The following is a 22,290-nucleotide window of genomic DNA, read 5'->3' as shown; positions in this document are numbered from 1 at the left end:
GCAACAATTGAAGTTCCCAAAGTTGTTTTCTTGTCAATGCCTCATAGATGTATTGTCTCTTTGTCTAAAAAGTATGAAAACTGCCTTGATCATTTTTTTAGGTTTCAATTTCATTAGTGGACCTCCGCGCCCATGTAATAAAACTCTGGGGCTTTTTCCCTACTGTTAACCTGTCTCAGGTACATTTAATTATTAGTCCAGCTTGAAGAACTTTGGGCCAGCAATCCTCTCCTCAGCGTCTTGTAGGTTGAATGGTGTCTCCCTAAAATTCATGTCCACCTGGAACCTCAGATCGTTATTTCCTTATTTGGAAATGGAATCTTTGTAGATGTAAGTGAAACCGCTTAAAAGCATAAAGTTGCACAAAAATCAAAATGGCTGCACTAATGCTTCAGCAAAGGTCGATTTTAAAGCAACCATTTTCCTCTCTTCCACACACCTCCCCTCCTCCCTTCTTAGCCTTTTGTATCAGGAACTTGGTACCACCCTGAAAACTACTCTGGAGGTTGGCAGCACCTACACAATTCCTGTTGAAACTGGCCAGGCCCTGTATTTATTTCCCAATAACTCCCTTCCCCGCCCTTTCCTTCAGGGAGGGGGAATGGGTCAGGCTTGCAGTTTTTTCAAGGGCTGCCTGCTGCAGCCTCCTTTGCCAGGCAAAGCAATAAAGCTATTGTTCCTCTCTTAAAAAAAAATTGTTTTTTAATGTTAATTTTTGAGACAGAGAGAGACTGAATACAAGCGGGGGAGAAGAGAGAGAGGGAGACACAAAATAGAAAGCAGACTCTTTCTGAGCTGTCAGCACAGAACCTGATGCGGGGCTGGAACCCATGAACCATGAGATCATGACCTGAGCCGAAGTTGGACGCTTAACCAACTGAGCGATCCAGGCGCCCCAAAGCTATTGTTCCTCTTTACCCCAAACTCTGTGTTCGCATTGTCTTCTGGCCCGGAAGCAAAGAGGTTGTTTTTGACAACATAATCAGTGAAGGTGAGGTCCTACTGGATTAGGGTCGACCCTAAATCCAATGACTGGTGTCCCCAGAAGAAAGCCATGTGACACACAGACGCACAACAGGGAAGAAGGCTATGTGTCTACAGAGGCAAAGATGGGGATGGGGCAGCTATAAGGCAGAGGATGCCAGAGACTGCCGGTAACCACCAGAAGCTCGGAGACAAGGATTCTTCCCTAGAGCCTTCAGAGGGAGCACAGCCCTGCCAACCCACACTTTTATTTTGAACTTTTAGCCTCCAGGACGGTGAGGAAACAAATTTTTATTGTGTTAAACCACCCAGTTTGTCATTATTTGTTGCCAGGAAACTAATTCAAGACCTGAGAACTGTTTTCAGAGGACATGTAGGAAACTCTGGATATCATCTTAATTTTGAAAATGATCCTGATGGGGTTTTGGGGTGATGGTGGGGTTCGGAGCTGATGGCCAAGAAAGAATTCTCGAAGACGTCTTTGGCGCAAAAAGGTGATCTTATTAAAGCACGGAGACAGGACCTGTGGGCAGAAAGAGCTTCACTGGGGTTGTGAAGAGTGACTGATTACATAGTATGAAGATGGGGGAGGTAAAGTCAAGAGGAAGTTTATAAAGGTATTTCTATATGCTAAAGAAGACTCACAGATTACTGGAGGCCTAGCTAATGTCAAGCTAAGGTTGTTTTTCCCTCTAGCAAAGCGTTGACTTTATGACAGTAGGGAGTTCCTGGACTTTAGGCTATTGGTAAGATCCTCTTTTTTTTGGTAATTGTATCAGTTTAACCATTTGTTTTCTGTACTTTCCTTTGTTCTTGGAAAGCCTGAAGTACCTGAGGAATCCCACCTGGTGGGGTGTGTGTGTGTGTGCTAGCTTGTGCTTTGCCCTCAGCTTGCTCTATAGCTCCCTCATCAGTCCTACGAAAAGAAAAGTATTTAGTTCTTTTGGTGGTGGTGATGGTGGTGGGTAGTATGTTCAAATATTTTGAAACATCTTTAAAGAAAAGTAAAACCTAGATATGTGTACTGATTGCTATTACAAAGAGAGCCCAAAATGCAAAATGGCTCAAACACAGGTTTATTTACCACAGTAAAAAAAAAAAAAAAAAAAAAGAAAAGAAAAGAAGAGTATTTTCTAGCTAATTTGAGTCAGTTTCCCAACGGTCCAGGTGTTAGCAAATAGTATTTGCTGCTGTTAGAAATGTTTTGGCAGGATCTTTCAAGTGGACAATCTAGCAGTAGATTGCAGCAGCCTTCATAATTTGCATACCTGGTGACCCGGCCATTTCTCTTCCTTCAGTTTTGTTTGAGATGAAGGTGGTGCCTAACTAGATGATTCTTGAGTTGCTATCATTGTGTAGTGCAGACCGGATTTCCCTAACCTGCCTGGCAGAAATCCCTTAGGATTTCGTTAAGTCTAGGGAGGGGGCTGGGCAAGTCTGGGGAATACCACTGATTTCAGCCCTGAGTTCACATTAGTCACCTGGGGAGGTGTTTTTGTTTTTTAAATACTGGGGCCGTCATCTTTAGGGGCTGGTGCTTTTTTTTTTTTTTTAATTAGAGAACATTGTCAAGAAAGCTACATTTCTTTTTTCTTTTTTAATTTTTCTTTAATGTTTATTTATTTTTGAGAGCGAGAACAAGCAAGGGAGGGCAGAGAGAGAGACAGAATCTGAAGAAGGCTCCAGGCTCTGAGCTGTCACTGCAGAGCCCTGGGCAGAGGAGGGGGTGGGGAGACTGATGGCTCCAACTCACAAACTGCCAAATCACGATCAGAGTTGAAGTTGGATGCTTAACGGACTGAGCCACTTAGGGGCCCCTGGAGCTACTACTCCTGAAGTTTCCCCAGCGCCTTACAACGCACACTCAAGGCCAGAATCAGAGCCTTAGGGCAGAGAAAGCAAAAAGTCGCATAACAATTTTGTAAATGAGTATTAACTGGAAAAATTTTCTCAATATCCTGTTAAAATAACCATGTACAAAAACTCAAGTGCAGTAAGATTCCATTTGTGCAAAAAAAAATGTGAGACGAAATTAACTTTGGTTATGAGAAATGTCCTTGTTCAGTTACTTGCACTTAAAGTTTAAAATCATGAACAATCACGTATGTTATATTAAGAAAACCATTTTGAATCTAAGACGCATTTTTCCACACGATAACGTGGCCCACGGTCGTCGGAACCGTTGGCTGCCACGCACTGCCCCGGGAGCTCCTAGGAGGTCCGCTTGGGATCGCGGAAGTGCAGATCTCGCCCCCAGCGCCGGGTGGTCCCACGGCCGCTAGAGGCCAGAACCCCGCTGGCCCGCCCCTCCCGCAGGCCCCGCCCCCGCTTCCGGCCTCTTCACCCTTCCCATCCAGCATCTCCGGATCCTCTCCCTGGCCTCGCTCCAGCTGGCCTCGCTTTCGCTCGGCGCTGCCCCACCGCTCTGCCGCTGTCTGGCTTCTCCGACGTGTTTTGTTTGCGACGCTGTCGTGTAACAGCGCGCTTTACGGCCGTGGGGACGGGGCGAGCCGGCGCCAGGGCCGCTCCGGCCGGGAAGCAGGGCAGGCGGTCGAGGTTGATGCCCGGCGGCGGGGTGAGCGCGGCGTCTGGCCGACTTCTCACCGCCGCGGAGCAGAGGGGTGCCCGGGAAGCGGCGGGGTCGGCGTCCAGGAGCGGCCCGGGAGGCTCCGGCGGCGGCGGCAGAGGCGGAGCAGGCGGCCCCGGGCCGGGCAGTGGAGGCCCGGGGGGGCCCGCGGGCAGGATGAGCCTGACCCCGAAGGAGCTCTCGAGCCTGCTGAGTATCATCTCGGAGGAGGCGGGAGGCGGCAGCACCTTCGAGGGCCTGTCCACTGCCTTCCACCACTACTTCAGCAAGGCCGACCACTTCCGCTTGGGCTCGGTGCTGGTCATGCTGCTACAGCAGCCGGACCTACTGCCCAGCGCGGCACAACGCCTCACCGCGCTCTACCTGCTCTGGGAGATGTATCGCACCGAGCCTCTCGCCGCCAACCCTTTCGCCGCCAGCTTCGCCCACCTGCTCAACCCCGCGCCGCCCGCTCGCGGCGGCCAGGAGCCCGATAGGCCGCCCCTCTCAGGTACGCCGGGGCAGCCCGTCCCTTCCGAAGCCAGATGTGCGCTGTGGTTAGACTGGGAACTTTCCACCTATCCTTGTGCGAGTTCATCCGCAAGTGACATTGTCTCCTTTTGAAATTGTCTGTCCTCCCCCCCCCCCCAAATATGGAGAATTGGTAGCTTAATTACAGATTCAGGGCACCGCAGATTATTCCTCTCAACTGTACAGGCCATGAAACCATGCAGCTGAGTGGGGCTTGAGAGTTTTAGCAACTCAGTCGCGCTTCATTCTTGTTAAGCCCGTTTGAGATGTGTGACGTTGTAACTAGTGACACCCCGCTCCTGGTTTAAGTCTCAGTCAAGTAAATAGAACTCGTTCAGAACTCGAAGTTGTTGGGCGGAAATAGACATTAAACGGCGTTTAAGGACTTTGCAGCCACCTTCGTTGGTTTGTTGCGTGTCCTGGGATAATGTGATGGGAGCAGAAGATAAAAGGTAGTCTCAAATTTACGGCCTAAGTTAGGAAACGCATGACTACTGGACGTTATGTAAAATGTATGTTGGTGCAGCATTGGTGAGATCAGATCTGTGGGTTACATTCAAGGCTGCCTTTTCTTTTTAACTCAAAGAGATACCTTTTGAGACGTAACTTTGGGAGAAGACTCAGCCAGGAAAGCAGAAGGGCAGAGGGGATGGTGATTAGTGATAAGGGTACTTGGAAGACTAAGACAGAGACCAGTGTACTGGGGGAAGCAGGTAATTAGAGGTGGGAAAAAACAGTTTGATCTTAAAGTACTCAACCTGTGAGAAAATGAGCAAAACACGGTGTGGGTAGAGGCCACTATACAGGGAGTTAAAAGTGAAGGCAGTGGATTTTGAAGTAATACCATGAAGTTTTTCATGGCACGGGAGGGTTTCTACGTTGCAGGCCACTTGGTGTTCATGCGTGGCACCCCCTTTGGATCTAAAACATCCTCTAGTTGGTTTCCTGCAGTGCTCTTATGTAAGAGGGACAAACTTTGTGTTGGATAAGATGCCCTTTTAGGGTACTAGTTCTGAACTAGGCTTTCAGGGAGTTCCAGAATGCCCAGAAAGCAATGGAACATATTATGGGTTGTCAAAACCTACCATCCTAAGAGTCCCTTAGCAGGGAATGGGGACATTGTGGGGTTTATTCAGAGAGCCCTTTGAATTCTGAAGGCCAGGTTAGGCATAGGAAGGATCACTTACGTCATTCTCAGATGTAGTGAGTGTAAACCTAGATGTAGACCATAGACTGCATTACTTTTATTAAAGCAGGGATGGTGCTTAAATGGACAATGGAAGCTATATCAACACCAAGACTTATATTGTATGTCTAGGGTGAACATCTAATAGATATATTTTTGTAAAGTTTTTCAGATGATTCAGATTCAGAGCTAGGTAAGTAAGATGACTTCTCTTCACTCAAGCTTGCAGTCTGGTTGGGGAGACATAAATGTAGTCATAACCAGTGTAGTAAGAGTTGTATTAGATGTCACATATAAAATGCTTGGTAGCAGAGAGGAACAACTACTTGTGTGGCTGGAGACGTCCTCAGAGGGAGTGATGTTTTTGCTGGATGGTGATTAGAGGTGGAGTAAGGGGTGTGTGTGGGGGTGGGGTGTGAGGGAAGGGTGTGGCCCTGTCAGGTACTCTTAGAGAGCTGGATATATTGGATGTTTTGAAATCAGGACTCCTAAAACCTGGAAGATTTTGTGCAACTGGAATGTAGGATATGTGGGTTGGAGGGGAGAGATGATATTTGGCAAGTGGGTCAGGATTAGATTATGAAGGGACTTAAAATGGTGCAAAGTTTGGGTTTAATCCTGTGTAAACAGGTTAAGTATTGTGAGCATATGTGTACATAAAAATATGACTAGGTGGTAAGTGGGAGTGTGAACTGGGTGATGGGTGGGCAGGAGTCAAAACTGGGAGCTGGGGAAATTAGGAAGGCTGACCTGTAGTTCAGGCAGGAGAGGAGAGGAGGGGTCAGAGAGGAGGGAGCAGAGTCTGGGGACAGTGCCCCTGGGGGATGGATGAGGCTTGGTGAACCACTGGATATGGAACAAAAGGGGACAGCATTTGGCACGGTGGGAATTTTGTAGCTTCACTGTTTTTTGAAGCAGGTGTGAGAAGTGTATTTGCCCTGCTAATGATGTTTCCTTGTCTCTTCAACCTGTACAGTTGCAGCAGCAGAAGAAAAAACATTTTTTTTTTAACCTTATTTATTTTGAGGGGCACCTGGGTGGCTCATTTGGTTGTGTCTAACTTTGACTCAGGTCATGAGCTCACGGTTCGTTAGTTTGAGCCCTGACTTGGGCTCTGTGCTGACAGCTGGGCACCTAGAGCCTGCTTGGGATTCTGTGTCTTCCCCGCTCTCTGTGTGTCCTTTCCCTGCTCACGTTCTGTCTCTTTCTCAAAAAATAAATAAATGTTAAAAACTTATTAGAGCACAAGCAGGGGACAGGCAGAGGGAGAGAGAGAATCCCAAGAGGGTTCTGCGCTGGGGCTCTATCCCACAAACCATGAGATCAAAACCTGACTGAGCCACCCAGGCGCTCCAAGAAGAGCATTTCTGAGCACTGTAGCTTTTTTGTTTTTGCTTGCACGTGTAAGCTTTAGCCTTTGCATGTTGGAAATACAGGTAAAAAAACCTTAAGTTTCATTGATATTGCCACAAATAGAATTTCAAATGACATATTTAATTACATTTTCATAAATGTATATATTTGGTTCACTGAAAATTTTGTTTTTAAAAATAAGTGAATGGAAATGGCAAGTAGCAAATGCTAATTTTACCAGAGTCAAGTTAATTTTAAAAAATAACCATTGGAGAAATTGTTATACATTTCTGTTTACAGGATTTTTACCTCCCATAACTCCACCAGAAAAGTTTTTTCTTTCCCAGCTGATGCTGGCACCCCCAAGGGAACTCTTCAAAAAAACACCTCGGCAGATCGCATTGATGGATGTTGGAAATATGGGCCAGTCTGTGGACATTAGTGGGCTTCAGTTAGCCTTGGCTGGTAAGGAGGAATCAGTGGTTTGGGTATTCTTGTGTGGTAGCACTAGGCCGCCTTTTTTTTTTTTTTTTTTTTTTTTTATGAGCTTCTCCACTTAAAATGAAGGTCTTTGTAACTGTGCTAAAAGCTTGATAACTTCTGTGAAAAACAGCTTCAGTACTGGATCCTTGTTAATATGGCACAGAAGTTCACTCTGAGTTTTCACCTGAATTGATTGTGTTTCCAATTTAAGAAGAATGCTGGATAAAATTTAGTCTGTTTAAAAATTTTTTCCTGATGTCAAAATGATCTACAGATTCAGTGCAATTTCTCTTAAAATCCCAACAATGTGTTTTTCAGATAGAGAAAAACCCACCATAAAATTCATACGAAATCCCATGGGACCCTGAATAGTCCAAACAATTTGTCTTGGCACCCTTGTTGAGAATCATTTGACAATATATGGAAGGGTTTATTTCTGGGCTCTCTATTCTATAATAATTGCTTTGCCTGTCTGGATTCTACTATACTTCTGATTACAGTAGCTTTGTAGGAAGTTTTGAAATCAGGACATATGAAACTTCTGCTGTGTCCTTCCTTCTGTTTCAAGATTGTTTTGGCACCTTCTGTGTTACATGTGTAAACGAATGAATGGGTTTTCTTGAAGCAAAACCATGTTGTAATAGAAAATAGGGGGACTTTCTTGATCTGGATGGTCAGAGCATCTCTAAGTAGGGAAGGTAAGAAGAGGCGCCTTTTGTTTAACTGCTCTCAGCAAAAATGTGGATGAATGGGTCTTAACCACTTGAGAGTGATTCATTAGGGAAATTCTAACATATAGGCAAATTTTTGAACCCTTGATCTTGTGATTGAGTGAGCTGCAGTATTAATTAATTTTGACAGTTTCCCATCCTTCTTAGATTTAATGCATCTGTGACATTTGGTTTCTTACATAAGGTGACATTGTTCAATAAACTCCTTTTTCCTTGGAGCATTCTGAACCTCTGAACCTCACTTTTTAACTCCTGGGTATCAACAATATAACAGTGGTTATTTTCTGAAACCAAGAGAAATCTTTTTAAGGCTTTTAAGATTGAATGTACACAAAAATACCTATTGGTCACTAGTGCTGGATACAATCTATTCACAGAAATAAAATACAATTTTGAAAAGATAATGTGAAAGCTGGGTACAGAGGTGATAGGCAATTTCAGTCACCTTACCTTCAGAAGGGATAGATATTCTGAGGGTTCTAGTTTTGTATTTAATAGAGTGAGAATCTGATTTCCCTTGCAACTTAGGATGACTTGAGTTAGTTTGTGAGAAAGTTTTAAAATATATCAAGCCCAGAAAAGAACACGTTAGTCTTGAGAAAATTGGGCACAGTGGCTAAGCTTGCTGCTTGCTGTCCCCTACCCAGATTGAAGATGTCCTAATCCATTCATTTTTACAAGTACCAAAAAACAAAAACAAAGTGATGCACCTGTCTTCTCTGGAGCTGGCTACACACAGATGATCTTTGCAGAGACCCTCAATTCATAGGTCTTGTGGTAGGGTTCATGGACCAGAGGTGTGTTTATGGAGGATGCCTTTGCATTTTTTTTTTAAACTTTAAATAAACAAGCAGACAAGTTAAACAGAAGTAACTATAAGGGGCACTTTTACCCTGTTAACAATGTCAGTATTCATATTAGAGGTTTTATTAGAAATTCCTGACAACTTGCACTTACTAGTTTACCACACAATGTGCCAGTTTAAATCTTTTCCTTGCATTTTGGTCAAGAGTATGTTAATTTTTTGTGCTTTAGTAATCTGAGATGAGAAAATGGCATCTCAGGATAATTTTAATTAGCATTTTCCTTGAATGAGTTGAACATGTGGTTACAGATCTAAGGCATCTTTCATGTCTGGCCATTTTTCCATTGGATCGATGGTCTTTTATTAACACTGGTGGCTCTTTAAGGAATTAGGAATTTAGCTCTGTGTTTTCAAAATTACAGAATCTGAAATACATAATTTCATAAAACCAGCATGTACATTTTAAGGAATTATAAAGTGACCTTGGAGCAACCATTATCTAAGTTCAGAAATGGAATCGTTTCAGGATCTTGTGGCTCCCTATGTGTTTCTCCTACTCAATGCTCCCTTTCTTCCCCATCACTAACCTGACTTTTGTGATAATCATTCATGATTTACTTTATAGCCCTCCAAACTGTGCATGCCTATAGTTTAACTTTGGATGTTCTTCAAGTTGATGTGCATGTGGAATCATACAGTATTCTTTTGGGTATGGGTTGTAAGATGAATCCATGTTGATGACATAATGGTAGTGGTTTCTTTATCCATTTTACTATTGATGGACGTAATGTTGCCATGAACATTCTGGTACATTCTCCTAGTGTACATATGAAAGTGTTTCTTCTAGCAGGAAAGATAAGCACATGTAAAACTTTACTAGCTAATGGCAGATTATTTTCCAGATTTTGCTGTGCCATGTTTCATTCCCATTACCAGTGTGCAAGTTACATGACATTATCTACATCTGATAATTTCAGATGTTAATTTTTGCTAATCTGGAGGGGATCTTGTGTTTTGACTGATTTCCCCACCCCCTGTCCCCAATGGAATTGAACATATTTTCAGATGTTTATTGACCATCCAAGCCTTTTGAAATAAAATGCTTGTTGAAGTCAGCCCATTATTTCTTTTTTAAAACACTGATTTGACTTTTTTTTTTAAGACATTAAAGTATAGTTGACCTACAATATTACATTAGTTTCAGGTGTACACCATGGCGATTTAACAGTTCTGCACATTTATTCAGTGGTCATCATGTTCGGGGTAGTTACCATCTGTTACCATACAAAGTTATTGCATTATTGACAGTATAACCTACGCTGTACTTTTCATTCCATGATTTATTTAAAACTGGAAGTTAGTACCTCTTTATCCCCTTCACCTATTTTGCCCATCCTCCTCCTTCCCTCCCCTCTGGCAACCACCAGTTTTCTATCTTTAGGAGTCTGTTTGTTTTTTTTTTTTTTTAATTTGTTTCATATTTTTAGATTACACACAGAAGCAAAATCATATGTATTTGTCTTTGTGTGTCTGACTTATTTCATTTAGCAGAATAACTTCTAGGTCCATCCATGTCACAAATGGCAGGATTTCATTCTTTTTTAATATTCCTTTTCACAATTCTCCGTTGTGTATATATATACACCACATCTTTATCCATTCATCTTTTGATGGACACTTAAGTTGCTTCCATATCCTGCTGTTATAAACAACACTGCAATAAACATAAGCGTGCCTAGGTCTTTTTGAAATAGTGTTTCTGTTTTCTCTGGGTAAATATCCACAAGTGGAATTACTGAGTCCTATGGTACTTCTGTTTTTAGTTTTTGAGGAACCTCCATACTGTATTCCAGACATGCTGCACCAGTTTACATTCTCACAGTGCACAAGGGTTTCCTTTTCTCCACATCCTCACCAACATTTGCTATTTGTCTTTTTGATACTAGCTATTCTGACTGGTGTGAGGTCATACTGTGGTTTTGATTTGCATTTCTCTGATGATCAGTGATGTTGAACATCTTTTCATGTGTTTGTTGGTCACCTGTGTATCTTCTTTGGAAAAATGTTCTGGTACTCTGCCCATTTTAAAGTCTGATTATCTGTTTGTTTTTTTTTTTTTCCCTTGGTGTTGTAGTACTTTATTTATTTTGGATATCAACCCTTTATCAGATACATCATTTGCAGATAGCTTCTCCCATTTATTAGGTTGCTTTTTTATTTATGGTTTCCTTTGGTGTATAAAAGCCTTATTTTGATGTAGCCTCAGTTTGGTTTGTTTTGTTTTTTTCCCCTTGCCTGGAGAGACCTATCTATAAATAAGTTGCTAAAGGCCAATGTCCAAGAGTTTATTGCCTATATTTTATTTTAGAAGTTTTATGGTTTCAAGTTTTATATTTAGGTCTCTTATCCATTTTGAGTTTATTTTTGTGTATGGTGTAAGAAAGTGGTCTAGTTTCATTCTTTGCATGTAGCTGTCCAGTTTTCTCAGCACTATTTATTGAGGAAACTGTCTTTTACCCCAATCATATATTCTTGCCTCCTTTCTTGTAGATTAATTGGCCATATAAGCATGGGCTTATTTCTGGGCATTCTATTCTGTTCATTGATCTGTGTGTCTGTTTTTGTCCCAGTACTATACTATTTTGATTACTGTAGCTTTGCAGTTAGTTTGAAATCCAAGAGCATGATACTTCCAGCCTTGTTCTTTCAAAAGATTGCGTTGGCTATTTGGGGGTCTTTTGTAGTTCCATACAAATTTTAGGATTGTTTTAGTTCTGTGAAAAATGCTATTGGCATTTTAATAGGGATTGCATTGAATCTGTAGATTGGGTAGTATGGACGTTTTAATAATATTTGTTCTTCACAGCCATGAGCCTGACATGTCTTTCCATTTCTTTGTGTCATCTTCACTTTCTTTCATTAGTGCTTTATAGTTTTCAGAGTGCAGGTCTTTACCTCTTTGGTTAGATTTATTCCTAGTTATCTTACTGTTTTTGGTGCAGTTGTAAATGGGATCGTTTTCTTGATTTCTCTTTCTACTACTTTGTTACTAATGTATAGAAATGAAGGGGCACCTGAGTGCCTCGGCTGGGCGTCCGACTTCGGCTCAGGTCATGATCTCGCGGTGCGTGAGTTTGACATCTGCGTCGGGCTCTGTGCTGACAGCTTGGAGCCTGGCGCCTGCTTCGGATTCTGTGTCCTTCTCTCTCTGCTCCTCCCTGCCTTGTGCTCTGTCTCTCAGAAATGAATAAATGTTAAAAAAAAAAAAATTAGAATGCAACAGATTTTCTGCACGCTGATTTTGTATCCTGTGATTTTAGTGAGTTTATCAGTTGCAGCAGTTTTTTGGTGGGTCTTTTCAGTTTTTCTATAGGTTAGTATCATGTTATCTGCAAATAGTGAAAGTTTTACTTCTTTCTTACCAGACTATTTTTTTGTCTGACTGCTGTGGATAGGACTTCCAGTACTGTGTTGAATAAAAGTGGTGAGAGTGGAAATGCCTGTCTAGTTCCTGACCTTAGGGGGAAGCTTTCATCTTTTCACCAGTGGGTGTGGTGTTAGCTGTGGGTTTGTTATATATGGCCTTTATTATGCTGAGATTTGTTCCCTGTATACCCATTTTAGTAAGTTTTTAATCATGAATGGATGTTGAATATTGTCAGATGTTTTTTTCTGCATCTATTGAGATAACCATATCAGTTTTATCCTTCATTTGGTTAATGTGTATCACACTGGTTGATTTGTGAATATTCAACCGTCCTTGCAACCCAGGAATAAATTCCAGTTGATCATTTATTTTTGATGTAATCTTTATTATTTCCTTCCTTCTGCTTTTAGGTTTTGCTCTTCTTTTTCTGGCTCCTAAAGGTGTAAAGTTCGGTTGTTTGAGATTTTTCTTCTTGGGGTGGACCTGTACTACTATAAACTTCCCTTTTGGAGCTGCTTTTGCTGCATCCCAAAAGTTTTGAACTTGTGTTTTCATTTTCATTTGTTTCCATGTACTTCTTTATTTCCTGGTTGGCCCATTCATTGTTTAATAGCATGTTATTTAACCTCCATGTATTTGTGGTCTTTCCAGTTTTTTTCTTGTGGTTGATTTCTAGTTTTGTAGCATTGTGTTCAGAAAAGATGCATGGTATGACTTGATCCTTCTGAATCTGGTGAGACTTGTTTTATGGGCTAATATATGATCTGTTCTGGAGAACGTTCCATGTGCACTTGAATGTGTATTCTGCTCTTTTAGGATGGAATGTTCCAGATATATCCATTAAATCCCTCTGTTCCAGTGTGTCATTCAAAGCCACTATTTCCTTATTGATTTTTTGTTTAGAGAATCTGTCCACTGATGTGAGTAGGGTGTTAAAGTTCCCTACTATTATGTATTACTGTCAATTTCTTCATGTTAGTATTTGCTTTATATATTTGGGTGCTCCTATGTTGGGTGCATAAATATGCACAATTGTTGTATCTTCTTGTTCGGTTGTCCCTTTTATGATTATATAATGCCCTTCTCTGTCTCTTGGTACAGTCTTTGTTTTAGTCTAGTTTGTCCTGGGGCACCAGGGTGACTTAGTCAGTTAAGCCTCCGACTTCAGCTCAGGTCACAATCTCGTGGTCCTTGAGTTTGAGCCCAAGCCCTGCGATGGGCTCTGTGCTTGACAGCTCAGGGCCTTGGAGCCTGCTTCAGATTTTGTGTCTCCCTCTCTCTTTGCCCCCCACCACACTTGTGCTCTGTCTCTCAAAAATAAACAAACATTAAAAAAAATTTGTGAAAGTCTACTTCGTCCTGTATAAGTATTCCTCCCCGCCCCCCCCCCCCAATCCATTTGCGTGGAATATTTTTTTTTCTATACCTTCACTTTCAGTCTGTGTCTTTGGATCTGATGTTTGACATCGGACATGTCTCTTGTAGGAAGGAAGTATATAAGTGGGTCTTGTTTTTTAATCCATTCAGTCACTGTCTTTTGACTTAAAAGTAAATGTGCATTTAGTTCACTTAAAGTTAAGTATTCATTGATATGTATGTTTTGCCATTTTGTTAGTTTTCTGGTTGTTTTTATAGTTCTCTGTTCTTCTCTTGCTCTCTTCCCTTGTGATTTGATCCCTTTGTTTAGCATTATGTTTGGATTCCTGTTTTTTATGTATCTGTTACAGGTTTTTGGTTGGTGGTTACTATGAGTTTTATATATAATATTCTTTGTATATACCAGTCTAAAGTAAACTGATGGTTGGTTAAGTTTGAACATTCTGAAGGCACTATGTTTTTACTCTCCCACCTCACCCCTGGCTCTGTATTTTACGGATGTATTGTATGTATATGTATGTATACATACATGTATATATTGTCATATTTTACATCTTTTTATTTTGTGCCCCTTATCTAATTATTATAGCTATAATTGATTTACTACTTCTGTCTTTTAACCTTCATACTAGCTTTATAAGTGATCTACTACCTTTAGTATGCATTTGCTTTTACCAGTGCATTTTTTTCTTTTCATAATTTTATTCTAATTATGGCTTTTTCTGTTTCACTTATAGAAGTTCCTTTAACAGTTGTTGTAAGGCTAGTTTAGTGGTGATGAACTTTAACTTTTGTCTGTCTGGGAAACTATCTGTCATTCAATTTTGAGTTCTAGCATTGCTGGGGTTAAGTACTCTTGATTGTAGGGTTTTTACCAGCACTTTGAATGTCATGCCACTCCCTTCTGGCCTGCAGTTCCTGCTGAAAGAACATCTGATAGCCTTTTGAGGTTTTCCTTGTAACTATGTGCTTTTCTTTTGCTGCTTTTAAGATTCTCTTTTATCTTTTAATTTTTGACATTTTAATTATGTCTTGATATGCACCTTCTTGGGCTCATCTCGTGTAGGGTTCTCCGAGCATCTTAGACTTGGCTGGCTCTTTCCTTCCCCACGTTAGGGAGGTTTTCAACAGTGACTTCTTCAAATAAGTTTTCTGCCCCTTTTTCTCTTCTGGGACCCGTTATAATACCTGATGTTGTCATAGAAATCCTTTAACCTATCCTCATTAATTTTTTTTTTTCTTTTTGCTGTTGTGCTTGGTGTGTTCCATTACCCTGTCTTGCAGATCGCTGATCCTTTCTTTTGCATCTGCTATTTATTCTCTAGTTTTCATTTCAGTTATTGTATTCTTCAGCTCAGTTCTGAGCTTATTCACTTTTCTCCCCGGTCCAGTGTGAGCATCTCTATGACCATTACCTGAACTCTTCATCAGGTGGATTGCTTATGTTTCCTTTAGTTCTTTTCTGAGGTTCAGAACATATTCTTCTGTCTCATTTTCTCTGACTCTGTGTTTCTATATATTAGGTATGTCACTTACATCTCTTGGACTTGAAAGTAGTGGCCTTATATAGAAAATGTCCTGTGGAGTCCATTAGTTTAATATCCCCTGATCACCAGTCCAGCACTGTGGATATCCCTTGTATGGGCTGTATGTACCCTTCTGTTGTGACTGGTCTGCAGCAGATGGGGATGCTCTGGCGGGTGTGGCTGCCCCCCCCCCCCCCCCCCCCCAGCACAACTGGCTGAGAGTGTGGTTGCAGCTGCTGCTGGCTTATTGGTGGGTTTTGTAGCTCCTGGCTGATTTTGTATTGGTGGGGGAGGGGGGATGTATCTATATTCTGAATCTAGCCCTTTGTTCATATGTTGCAGACAGCTTTTCCCAGTTAGTTTTTTCACTTTCCTTGTGTTGCCCTCAATTTAAAAATGTCTCTTATTTTACCCTTTTTCAGAACGCCAGTCTGAATTGCCAACCCAAAGTAAGGCTAGCTTCCCTAGTATTCTCAGTGACCCAGACCCAGATTCTTCTAATTCTGGATTTGACAGCTCAGTTGCCTCTCAAATCACAGAAGCTTTAGTCAGTGGACCAAAGCCACCTATTGAAAGTAGGTATATTACTTTTTTGTACTTGGTTTTATTTTACCAGCATCCTGAGACTTTTGGTTTTTTAAAACATGGTGTTACCTTTGTTGCTGCTTAAACTTGAATTCAGTGAGACACTTCCCAGTTATAGTGTCTTGTAGAACATAGTAGTGATGGTCTGTGTTCTTTAATATAATTACATTTCAAGTTTTTTTATCAGCATTCCTGAAGATACAAATTCTGATTTTACTGAAATGAGTCTTCTGTAATTTATTAACTTTTGTATTCAGGCTTCTATGTGGTTTTAGTGATGAAGGCATGCTTTATCCTTAGGGATAAGAAAATGTTCTCCAAATTATAGTGTCACCATGAGTTTAAAACTTACATGACTTTAATGCCATTATTAGATCTTTGACATAAATGGGTTTAATATTTGAAGTCTAAGCTGAGCATAAGTGTGCCTGACAGCCCCATGGCACATACTGGTTTTCATTTAATATTTGCTTACTGTGTGTTGGGTAAGCCACCAGAAAAGTATGTGAAAAGCAAATCAGATACGGAGTCTGGCTAAACGTATGTACTTCATGGGAATGATTTCATTATCATATAAGTGGTGCTTCTCCTGAGGTGTTAAAAGTTTTTTCTTTTTATAAGTGGTCTGAAAAGAGATGGAGATGCTAGTCCTACTAGATGTAAAATGCTGGATGTAAGTGAAGAGAGAGTAGAAGATAAACTGGTGATTCTTAGCCAGAAAACCTTTTCAACAAACCATTCTCAAATTTGGCAGGGGCTAGGAGCCATGGTCAGAATAAGCCATCTGAGGCCCTGTGTGGAAACCAGAGTGAGTTATGAAATTTTGTTCAGCAAAAATCCCAGCCAGCATTTATTTTCTTGGGCTTATAACTTAGGGTTCAGTCTTATTTCATACAACAATTGAGGTAGAGTCACTGCATTTTCCTATTGTCGTTTTACTGTTCTATGAAAATGAATATGGGATTTGTGAATTCAGGGGTTTATGAAAGTCTCTGGATTCATTTGGGAATGTCAAGCCAACTGTACTTTTTTGTTCCCTGCCATTTTATCTACACATAATTTGCCACCTCAACATTAGAAGATGCAAAGAAAAAACCACAAATAGTAGTGCTGAATAAAATAATAGTAATTATTCACTACTACTGAATAAAATAATAGTAATTAATGGGGCACCTGGGTGGCTCAGTCGGTTAAGTGTCTGACTGTTGATCTCAGCTCAGGACTCGATCTCAGGGTTGTGAGTTCAAGCCCCACGATGGGCTCTGCACTGGGTGTGAAGCCTACTTAAAAAAAAAAATACCGGTCACTAAGAATAGGAAGAGTGAGATCAAGTAGCATTTCATTTTTCCCATCAGAACTCTCACCAGTATGTGAAGTTGTATCCTTTTGCTTCTCAGTGGTGATCATGCTTGAATTAAAAATCATCAGATCATGGTAATGCCTTCATCTCTCCTGAAAAGTAGATTTGGGCTCTGGAATAATAATGTTATATCAGTGTTTCATTTTGCTGGCATTCTGAATAAAACCCTGACTTTCTATATCATCTCTGCTTTGGATTTTGAAGTCTGCAAGTTTTATCATGTTATCTTTATAGATGTGCATAGATGGTAGCTTCCTGATCGAAGCAAACATTCCTACTCTCGTTACAGGCCATTTCCGGCCAGAGTTTATTCGTCCACCACCTCCACTCCACATTTGTGAGGATGAGCTGGCTTGGCTGAATCCAACAGAGCCTGACCATGCGATTCAATGGGACAAATCAATGTGTGTCAAGAATAGCACTGGTGTGGAGATCAAGCGAATAATGGCCAAAGCCTTCAAAAGCCCCTTATCTTCTCCTCAACAAACACAGGTATGTATTTATTTGTAGGTGTTTTATTTTAATCCTTCACATGATAAATGACCAATAAAATGATCCTGCCAATAGGAGCCAGCAATAAGAATGTTTTGGATCCAATAAGTCTTGGATCTCTGGAGCTTTGTTCTGCCCCTCCCACTCTGGTCATTTTACTCTGGTGGAAAAAGACTGATGACTCAACATGTATCAACACTTATTTGGGGCCATTTTGACTATGGGAGAGGAGGGGTAGGATGGATCTCACATTTTTGGCATTTTGCATATGTTGTTACATTTGCTGGACAGTAACTACTGAGGGCAAGTGAGATTAACATCTTATGGAGGAAGAAAATGAGACCTAGGGAAGGTAAGCTGGTTAGTGGTGGATTTGAGATTTAGAATAGGCCCTGCTATTCTCTGTGTAAGAGTCCCCTGGGCGGGGAAAGGCAAGGATACCTGGTGGGTGGTTTCTGTTTGGTGAATTTTACCCAGCTTTGCAAACTTAAACAGTGGAACTTGTGAGGACATACTGACACTTCCAATCCAGTTTACCACTGAAAATGTTACTTTCAGAGTCAAATAACAGCTGTTCATAGTTCACTTTGTTTGCTAGGCCATCCTAACACAGTCCACTGTGGTATATGCAGGCAGGTAGGGGAATGAACATAGAGAATTTGTAAGAAAAACCACTTATTTGGCAGAACTGCTTTTGAAGGTATTTAGATTGCATCACGTGAGTAGGGCCTGAACTGTACGGTCCTGCCGGGAGGCACCACAACAGGGCAGCGATCTCCTCCCGTCATGCTTCTCTCCTTGAGTGTCTGCTCTCTGCCTGGGCTGCACTCTTTCCCCTGTTCTCAGTTCTTTGTGGTCTCTGCTTTTCTGGAGAACTGGTTGGCAACTAACAGAGGATAGGAAAAGCCTACAAAGCTGTTGAGGATACTGTTACAGTCCACACAGCATTCTATCCAACCAGACCATACTGAGGCTGGTTTAATGCCCTGGAAAGGGATCACTAGCATTTTTAGTCTTGAAGGTGTCTGCATTTTATTATCTTCACAGCTTAAATGTAAATTTAAAAATTAATACAAGATTATGATGGGTTTCAGGGAAGAAATTTACCAAGTTGGTTCTATGTAGATTATTTTATAGTTTGGTTTTGTAGGCAGGAAAGAGAATATTTGACTTAAGAACCTCTCTCTTTTTAAAAATTTGGTTGTATTTAGCTCCTGGGTGAATTGGAAAAAGACCCCAAACTCGTTTATCATATTGGCCTCACTCCAGCCAAACTTCCAGACTTAGTGGAAAACAACCCTCTAGTTGCTATAGAAATGCTGCTGAAGTTAATGCAGTCAAGCCAGATCACGGAGTATTTTTCGGTTCTGGTCAACATGGACATGTCTTTGCATTCAATGGAAGTTGTAAATCGGTAAGTTTTTATACTTGATCGGGTGTGGGTGGGTGGCGGGGGCGGTGTGAATCTAGATCCTGATTAAATGGCCAGAAGGCAAAAACTAGCAACAAATTTTTAGTTGTTTTTTTTTTTTTTTAACCTTCTTGAAATTGTACTGAAGGCTGCCCTTTTAAACTTATCAGCCAGTAAGAACTAAGTAATCACAAGTATGTGTACAGGAGTGTTCTTTCTGGGATGGGAGAGAGAGGAGGCAGGCATGAGGCTTTCAACTTTATTTTCTGTCATTGGCAAAACTGGTCAGCTGTTTGTTGAAAATACACTACTGTGTGTCTGCATTCTCCTGTTCAGGCTTTTCCCTCCAGTGCAGACTCACTTCCTTCTGGGGCTGCTTCTGCTCCCATCCTTGGACTGACTGCCCTCTCAGTGCCAGCTTTTCCCCCTTCACTATGTTCTTGTAGCACTGTTTTCACCAGCTATTTGGTATTTAGTCCAAGAATAACCACATCTTTTTGTCAGTAGAATTCTTTCTAGAGAATAATTTCAAGGATGAGGTCTGTTCCTTGTGCCCCCCCCCTGCCCTCCTCCCCCCCAACCTCAAGTGACCACAGCACTTTTCTCAGAGCACTGGTTCCTTGGTGCTTTATGGGGAAAGGTTCTGTAGTCAAAGAAGTTTAGAATTCCTTTTGGAAATTCATACTGTATAGCATACCTTTATTTGAACATGGAATTCCCATCTTTTTGTTTTCCTTAAAATATTCCACAGAATCTTCCGGAAAATACCACCTTTCCTCTTGGAGACACTAATGTGCCACCAGTGCCTTCTGTCACATTCCATCCGGATCTCTACCACCATGTTCCTGAATGTGCCACACTAATCCCAGATCCCAGCTTTTTCTCACATCACTTGCTAGGTTATAAGAAATACTTCAAGGTTTCAGTTTTAGGCCACTTGGCCTTTTAAGACTTTTCCTGTTTTTTCATTTACACTGCTTTTTGCAAACCCCTCATTTTAGCCCTTAATTATACTTATTAAAAATTATACTTTCTTGGACCTACCACCTTGCACAGCACTTACATATAATTGAGGTTTAGTTAACGTTACTTACTAGAGCTTGAAGACCATTAACTACAAATTAGGATTCAACCAAGAACACAGAAATGTGGTGTTCAAAATTATGAGTAACTTTCATGTGTAATGTAATGCTAAGTATAGACTTAAAAAATGAAGTGCCATTGACTAACAAAGTGGGTGACTCAGGCTTATTTGCATAAGTATGTTTAAAAGTAGGTAACTGATCATCTATCAGAAATTTTGACTAAATGACCAAAGAGGAATTTTATATTTTATGGGTAACAGTGTTTTGTAACAGCCCTAACTTTTTAACTTTCTGAAACAGACTCACTACAGCTGTTGATCTACCTCCTGAATTTATTCACCTTTACATATCAAATTGCATCTCTACTTGTGAACAAATTAAGGATAAATATATGCAGGTAAGTAGCAGAGATTTTTGTAAATTTTATAAATACCTGCCAAGGAAACGGGTACACTAAATTTGCTTTCTCTTTTTCAGAATCGTTTGGTGCGTCTTGTGTGTGTCTTTCTCCAGTCCTTGATCCGTAACAAAATAATTAACGTGCAGGACTTGTTTATAGAAGTGCAGGCATTCTGTATTGAATTCAGCAGGATACGAGAAGCCGCTGGCCTTTTCCGATTGTTGAAGACCTTGGACACTGGAGAAACACCTTCCGAGACCAAAATGTCAAAATAATACCTCATCAGAACCACCACATTCATTATTCAGCTGTATTGTGACTTAATTTTTAAACTGTTAGAACCCTGAGTGGATTGCTTGGCCTAATGCATATAAACACTACTTTATCTACTTAAAGCAAAATTTTCCCTTCCTGGATGACTTTTTCCTTGAAATGGATTTTTGGTAAGAACTTAGAAAAATGTGTCTATTTTGGTGTCTTTGCTGATGATTAGGATTAGCAGTTATCCAAAAAAAGTTGCTGCAAAAAAGTAGATGCGGTCTTTAGCACTGTAGAACCAAGGTGCCTGTTTTTGTTTAAAACACAACTTACAGGCTACTGATAAATCAAGAATCCCAGTTTTCTTAAGGTTCTGATATTTTAGTATTTAATGAGAGTAAATGAAGACATTCTTAAGAATTTGTCATACTGCCCTTGAGGTGAAATCAGTTAAGTGTTTTTGAATCAAGGGGCAAACAGAAGTTTGGTCCTTGAACCCATTTATGCGTATAGCCCTTACCGCCTCCTGAAGCACAGTTTGAACCAAGGAAATGCTTCTAGCTTTATCCTTTCTTGTCATGGGGACTTAATAGACAACAGAATACATGCATTCCTTGGACCTCTTAGAAACATGGAAACTCTTAGAAACCTTTTTTGAGACTATAATAGCTGGTGTAGTGTTCTGTTTTTTTCCTCTTGAGCTGTTCATTAGTTCTTCAGTTCTTAGTCTAAGATAGTTATTTTCTTGTTTAAAGGAAAAATATTAGTCCATGTTTTGGGAGATAACATCACCACTGAGGAACTGTCATGTACAGTCTGTACCCTGCTGCCTGTGCTAGGGCAGATGACCTGTTTGAGACGTAGGAGGACAAGGTGGCTGGCGTCATGTGGGCTGTTATCCCTCATTTAACTTTGGACAACAGTGCCTTACATTAAAGTTTTTTATGAACTGTATTATGTGTTTTTTTTTTACTTGAAGAAAGCATGAAAAATTCCTCATTTACTGAGGTACTTCCAAAGCCTGCTCTTTATAGGGAAGTAATCTATTCAACAGGAATTCACCTTCCAATTTAACCCTCAGCGAAAGTTAAAGGAAACCGAGCCTACTGGTTTAAAGAGGAGTTTCAACCTTATAATACCAGCAAAAAAACAGTACTCCTAGATTTTTATGTAATCTTATGAAAGTAAGGTATTTATAAATGTATTTGCTTAAAGGAATTAACCCAAGCCAGTGTACTAGAGGAATGCCTTTAAGACATCCAAGATGATAGTAACAGCCTTGATTTCCATACCTATAAGTGGGCATCACTGTTTTACGTTATTAGGTTTGGGAATTACTTCCAAAAGTACTTCCAAATACTTCCAAAAGTATTACTGAGATACTTCTGGGAATGGCAAAGTTTGGACGACTGTTGGAAGGGCTCCAGGACCTACTGATTCTCTGATAACGTTGAACGACACTGGCCAACAGCACTATTAACTCATGCCTGAACAAAGCTTACTTAACATGTACTTTCTCTATAAGGCACATCAGCTTTCATGTGCTGAGAACAGGAGACAACGCTATGCTTGGGGGCCATTTTAAACTGTAAAATCACCAAGGTACAAAATTTTGGAAAAGACGCTAAATACATAGTGGAGAAGGATACACTGTTGACACTTTGAGAGCTGAAACAAGAAGGCAGAGTGTCCTCTTACTAAACCTCAATTGGAAAAAGTGTGTCACATGC

At 40.8% G+C, this 22,290-nt stretch overlaps 2 protein-coding genes across 4 annotated transcripts in view; one reads left to right on the top strand and one right to left on the bottom strand.

Moving 5' to 3' along the window:
- Nucleotides 1–3,412: 3,412 nt before the first annotated feature.
- CNOT11 (CCR4-NOT transcription complex subunit 11) lies at nt 3,413–21,514 on the top strand. Of its 2 annotated transcripts, XM_023251566.2 has the most exons (7): nt 3,435–4,061; nt 6,921–7,085; nt 15,392–15,544; nt 17,204–17,406; nt 18,618–18,820; nt 20,203–20,299; nt 20,380–21,514. In XM_023251566.2, exons 1-7 carry the CDS (start codon nt 3,545–3,547, stop codon nt 20,575–20,577), a joined length of 1,536 nt encoding a protein of 511 aa, XP_023107334.2. In that variant the 5' UTR covers nt 3,435–3,544; the 3' UTR covers nt 20,578–21,514. The 2 variants fall into 2 exon arrangements, with proteins under 2 accessions (XP_023107335.2, XP_023107334.2); XM_023251567.2 differs by lacking the exon at nt 15,392–15,544 and having other exon boundaries at nt 3,413–4,061.
- Nucleotides 19,500–22,290, bottom strand: part of RNF149 (ring finger protein 149) — a 35,663-nt gene continuing 32,872 nt past the window's right edge. For both annotated transcript variants that reach the window (XR_002741103.2, XR_002741102.2), the window contains one exon: nt 19,500–20,551. The gene's annotated coding sequence lies outside the window, so the exon portion shown is untranslated. The remainder of the gene's footprint in view (nt 20,552–22,290) is intronic.

This window comes from Felis catus, chromosome A3, assembly GCF_018350175.1.
Source record: "Felis catus isolate Fca126 chromosome A3, F.catus_Fca126_mat1.0, whole genome shotgun sequence".
NCBI classification, from domain to species: Eukaryota; Metazoa; Chordata; class Mammalia; order Carnivora; family Felidae; genus Felis; species Felis catus.
The sequence above is the reverse complement of the archived record's forward strand: the minus strand, read 5'-3'. Positions and strand labels throughout refer to the sequence as shown.